Source organism: Apaloderma vittatum, unplaced genomic scaffold (assembly GCF_000703405.1).
Source record: "Apaloderma vittatum isolate BGI_N311 unplaced genomic scaffold, ASM70340v1 scaffold6767, whole genome shotgun sequence".
In the NCBI taxonomy this organism is placed as follows: Eukaryota; Metazoa; Chordata; class Aves; order Trogoniformes; family Trogonidae; genus Apaloderma; species Apaloderma vittatum.
Window position 1 is genome coordinate 24,603 of NW_009727740.1, and position 4,934 is coordinate 29,536.

A 4,934-nucleotide genomic window follows, 5' to 3' on the forward strand; every position below is an offset into this window, starting at 1 on the left:
ATAACTACAAATACTCTTACTGGAATTGTTCAAGTCTAATTACGTTCAGGTCAAGGAAAGAATGACAAGCAGATGGTTAATTGAAGTCAGGCTGACTGCTGCAAGAGATGATGTGGAAGAAATGTGCTGGCAGTGAAGAGTCCTTCCCCAAGTGGGTGTCAGCACACATGGGTGCAGTTAGGGAGTGTGACTTGTTTCACTGCAATTTAATCATGCACAGCTCTGTTGCCCACTCACTGTGACCCCTTGGCCCTGCCTTTCATGATCACCCTCTCTCATTAAGCCTAGTTATTCCGGCCACATATTCCAATTGCTGTGCTCAAGGAAGTACTTCTCTTCCTGTTGGCCAGCCCACTGTAAGAAAGCAAGCTGTGTAACAGGCCTGCAGGCAAAAACATCTTGCTACACCGGTTTGACAGCAAGGCAAGAATCCCAGCCATTTCACAGCCAAATGAAACAGCCTCAAGTCATTACCTGAGGGGAGGAGAACTTCTTCCTGAAGCCCTTACTCCCAGAAGAAACCTTTACATGCTGTTTCTTCCCTGATGCATACATGAAGTTTTGATTGTGTTGGTTTTTTTCCCCAAAACATTCAAACCAGTTGGTCATTACCACTTCCCTCCTAAAGGCATCGTTTCAGATCACTGGATCAAACCCATCAGTCCTGTTCATACAAACAGATCAGAGTTCCAGGGAAGAGTGACTCTGCTGCACTGCTGTCTGGTGTATGGCAACACTGGTCTCGCTTCTTAACATCAAAACCAAGCAAGTTAAAAAAAAAACAAATGCACCCACTGAGCTCTCCACTAATACCCACGTGGCAGGGCACATGGCCCAAGTTTTGAACAAGGCTACTTGCACCCAATCCATTTAGGGCAAAAGGTTTATTTACTATATCTAGGCTTTGTCAAAGACTGAAACCCTATGTTCTTGCCTGTTGGAAGACTTGGTCCAGTTCCTGTCCCAAACTGAGGTCTTCTCCTCCCAGCAGGGACACTGTTGCCATAGCAACTGAGACTCCTTCCTTATATCTTGCAGCTAGGTAAAACCATTAGGCTTTCCTTTCCACCACCCTTAATTACAAGGCAAAATTCAAATGCATAGTTATGTCAGGATTTGAAGAGAATATGCTTGCTCATTCCTTTAAAGGGAAAGTTCAGCTAACACACAGATCCTCAGTATGTATTAACTGTGAGAGCAAATCCCCAAAGAACACCTTTCAAATAAGGCTTTGCAAGTTATTTTCAACACCCTGTGCCTACCTGCCAGTTCTGAGAACAGGGACATACAGCAGCATGGGAAGGTGAAGACTGACTGCACCTCTAAGAACTGCTTTGCATGCTCAGTTTCAGCACAATTTATTCCAGCCTTTCCGATCTTCAGTCCCTTCTATGTCATCCGGATCTTTCAAGGCTACTGCAAAGTGGCATCTCATAAAGGGAGTAAATAAAAGTCAAACAACACAAGAGCAGCATTTCCCATTACCTGCACCTTTTCCCTGCTGTTATAGGTAACAACCTGGTCTGGCCTTACCTCAGCAGAAATACTGTATGGTGCAGCACAACTTAGCAACTTCCTTATTTCTTAAAGACAAAGGTGGATGAACTTCAACCGGACTTTTCCATCACGGATTTTTTTTTTTTAAACCTTTCTTTGTTCCCAGTTACTGCCCAGAGTGAATAAGTAGGCCACCCAGGAAATGCTTTTAAAAGCAATGCTTATTTCTAGATGCTGTGATGTTAATGTTGCATTCTTGCCTCAGCTTTATTTTATTCTCTCCACAAAGTCTGTCCACGACACCACTTGAGGTGTGTAATGGTTTCCCACTACCTGTGTGAACAATCTTTTAAACACACAGCTATGCTCCTCTTTGTCAAAGAACCAGAACTGCACAGAAAGCATTTTGCATGTCCTACTCATTGCGTAATGACAGCCAAGAAGATCCTTGATAGCTCATCCTCAACTGAAGGGTGTGGTCGTTTCTTGGACTTGAAGAATCTTGTTTCAAATAAAGAACATATGCAAGACACTGTTGAAGGCCTCCAGTCCTCAAGAGCCAGGAAATTTATGCATGCTTGTGAAATGAGTGTAAGGCTGAGTCACACAGGAGCATCTTACCACAAAGACTAGAGGCTCACTCGTCCCACATTGACCACATACATAGCAGGAAATCTTGCTTTTTCATCAGAGTAGCACAGCTCACCCAGCCCTAACTATGGCATTAGGCACTGCTGCTAGCTACAGCCCTGCTTATTTACTGACTCGTTATCCAGGACAACACCCAAGCCAGCCAAGGAAGTCATTCTGATACGGAGGAAAACCAACAGTTCTCCTTGGTAACTCTGGGAAGAGCAGTTGAACAGTATCACAGAGGTTGGCAGGTCGGCATTAATAGACACCCAATGAGGGTCTGGAGGACTACTGTCCAGCACCAAGAAGTCTCCAGTATGTTTCAAGAATGCAAATGAGATTACAAGAACACATAAGCCTAAATTATCTTGGACTTAAGGACACTACAGGTTTTACCTCATCAGTCACTTGTGCCAGACTATCACCTGTGAACAAAATAGCCCAGTTCAGAAACTAAACATACTTTGCTAATAATGGAATCGCAAGTTACACTAATGGCAACGCAAGACAGCAGCAGCTCCAAATCCTATTTTACACTTCTATCGTAGGACTGATACTATGTTCCGATAAGCCAAGTCTTAGCTTTGAAGCCTACAATGAAGTTAAGCCACTGTCATTGCTATGCCATGCAACACGATTTGCCGGCCCGAGCAATAACCCAGTAACAAATCAGGTCACATTTGACAAGTCATTGTATCCAGAGAGTACTGCTTTAAATACAACACAAACTGACACCTTGGTGACATTACAAAATTTCCCACATTTTCATTCAAACACATAGCAATATCCAAAAGTGAAGAATTTACACTTTATTGTACTCATTTACATACATCAAGAAGATAGGTACATTTAGTGATGGAAACTAACTTGTTTAGATTTTTTTTTTGAAGTAGAAAAGTTACAAGCTATAATTTAGCCAAAGCAGTCATGCTTCAATGTCTCCATGCCTGGAGATTAGATTAGACTTTTAATGGTCTCTTCCAGCTTCTCTTTATTGGCCCCAGAGAACTCCTGTACCTGTAAGAAGAAATTGATTTTTAGAACTGTTGCATTCAATGCTTCATAACATTAGTTGCATATCATCCAGACACACACCCCTCCATTAACTCTGCTACAACTAAACTTTTTTCCACTCCCAAAACAAGGAATATTTTGCCAATGTTGATCTAGTCATCTCCCACATAACTCATGCAAAAATCAGAACAAGAGTCCATCTAAAATCAGTTCTGGAGCCTTCTACATATAAACTAAGGGAAGAGATAATTGATCCTGAATCAATGCTGTGTAAGACTCAAGCTTGAAGAGACTCTGGAGGTCACTACACAGCAGAGCTAGCTCCATGTTGCCTTGGGTTGCCTAGGATCCTCACCAACCAAATACTGGAAGAAGTACTTGTTCCTGAGCCTGGCTGCTCCTGCTATAACTGTCCTTGTTGCAACTTACACAGCAAAAGGACAAAGGCAACATTCATGTCTCAAAAACAGTGGCTCTGTCTTCTAGTATCAGAGGTGAAGGTACAGAGTAGGCTACACTACACACCATGAAATTGTTTGCTTGTTAATCATGTGTCCACAGAACTCACAAGGACACCCAAAATAAGACACACAAGCACATCATAATCACAGTTCTTCCAATTACACTATGAAGCTGTGGAAGTTTACCCTGAGGAAACTGTCAAAGGTTCATCATTTGGCCTTTCATTCATGATTCTGCACCCTAGTGAACTGAACTGAAGGTAACCCAACATCTGACACTTTGTGGCAAACCTCCATTGCCTTCCACCATGAAACTTCCTTCTAAGTATTGTTTTACCTTAGAGAAGCCTACCTTCAGCTTGGTTAATAAAATAAAAGCCTGAGATAACACATGCAGCCCAGCAACTCTTTAGGTCAGGCAGACAGACATACACAGCTACCCTGCAGCTCCTGCCAGAGCATGGCAGGCATCCCATCTCATCCACCTCTTAGTACAGCAAGCACAAGAGGTCTGCTCAGTCCTCTGACTGAGATAGGTCCTCCACTTGACAGGTTGCACAGCCTCCTTGTAAAAGCACCCAAGCAGTTGTTTCAGCTGTGTGCACATTAAGCCACATTAGAGACTTCTGTTTAGGTGGAATCCCATGGGCACAGATGTCTCTGCTTGAACATGGGCTGCATACAGAGAACAAATACTAACCCAGATGAGTGAAAAAGAGGGTGCTGGTCAGACAGACTAGCAGTCTTAACCCAGACATCTAACGCCACTCATCTCTCACGAAGCTCTGCCTGTAAGACTGACCTGAAACACTAGCTCAGCTCACTACCTGTGAACAGCAGTTTCCCTCATCAATTAACTACTGCTCCATGTTACATTTCCTGTGGCACCAAGGTGAACTTGCTTGCTCTCAGGAGTGCCTTAATGCCACTGATGCCCCAGATACATTATCAACAGAGAGCAGGCTCTGTAGTCTAACATTCCCAGTCTTTCCAGTGTTTAGCTTGTCTACTCCAGTTTCAGAAAAGCAGAGCCTACCTTCTTTCCATTCTTGTAGAACTGGAACGTTGGCATGCACTTCACATCACAGTGTGTAGCAACATCCTTGAAGAGACAGAAAATAATTTTCAGCTGTGCGTGTCTGAAGGATGTTAAATTTAGAACCTACTAGCTGCCTTTTGTTTAGGTGATAGGGCAAAGTCATTATTGCTCAAAATGAAGCAGAAGCACTTCTGGTAGTCCATCACTAGCAAAACAATGCAGTGTTAACATCTCCCTGAAGTAAGCTTGGAAGATCCTCCCTTCAGCATTTAACTCACACAGAAGAAAAA

At 43.1% G+C, this 4,934-nt stretch overlaps 1 protein-coding gene across 1 annotated transcript in view; it reads right to left on the minus strand.

Moving 5' to 3' along the window:
* Nucleotides 1-3,084: 3,084 nt before the first annotated feature.
* Nucleotides 3,085-4,934, minus strand: part of TXN (thioredoxin) — a gene marked incomplete at its 5' end in the record, with an annotated part of 3,232 nt that continues 1,382 nt past the window's right edge. Inside the window, 2 exons of the mRNA XM_009873778.1 lie at nt 3,085-3,147; nt 4,642-4,707. Of these exons, the coding sequence (XP_009872080.1) occupies nt 3,085-3,147; nt 4,642-4,707 (129 nt within the window). The remainder of the gene's footprint in view (nt 3,148-4,641; nt 4,708-4,934) is intronic.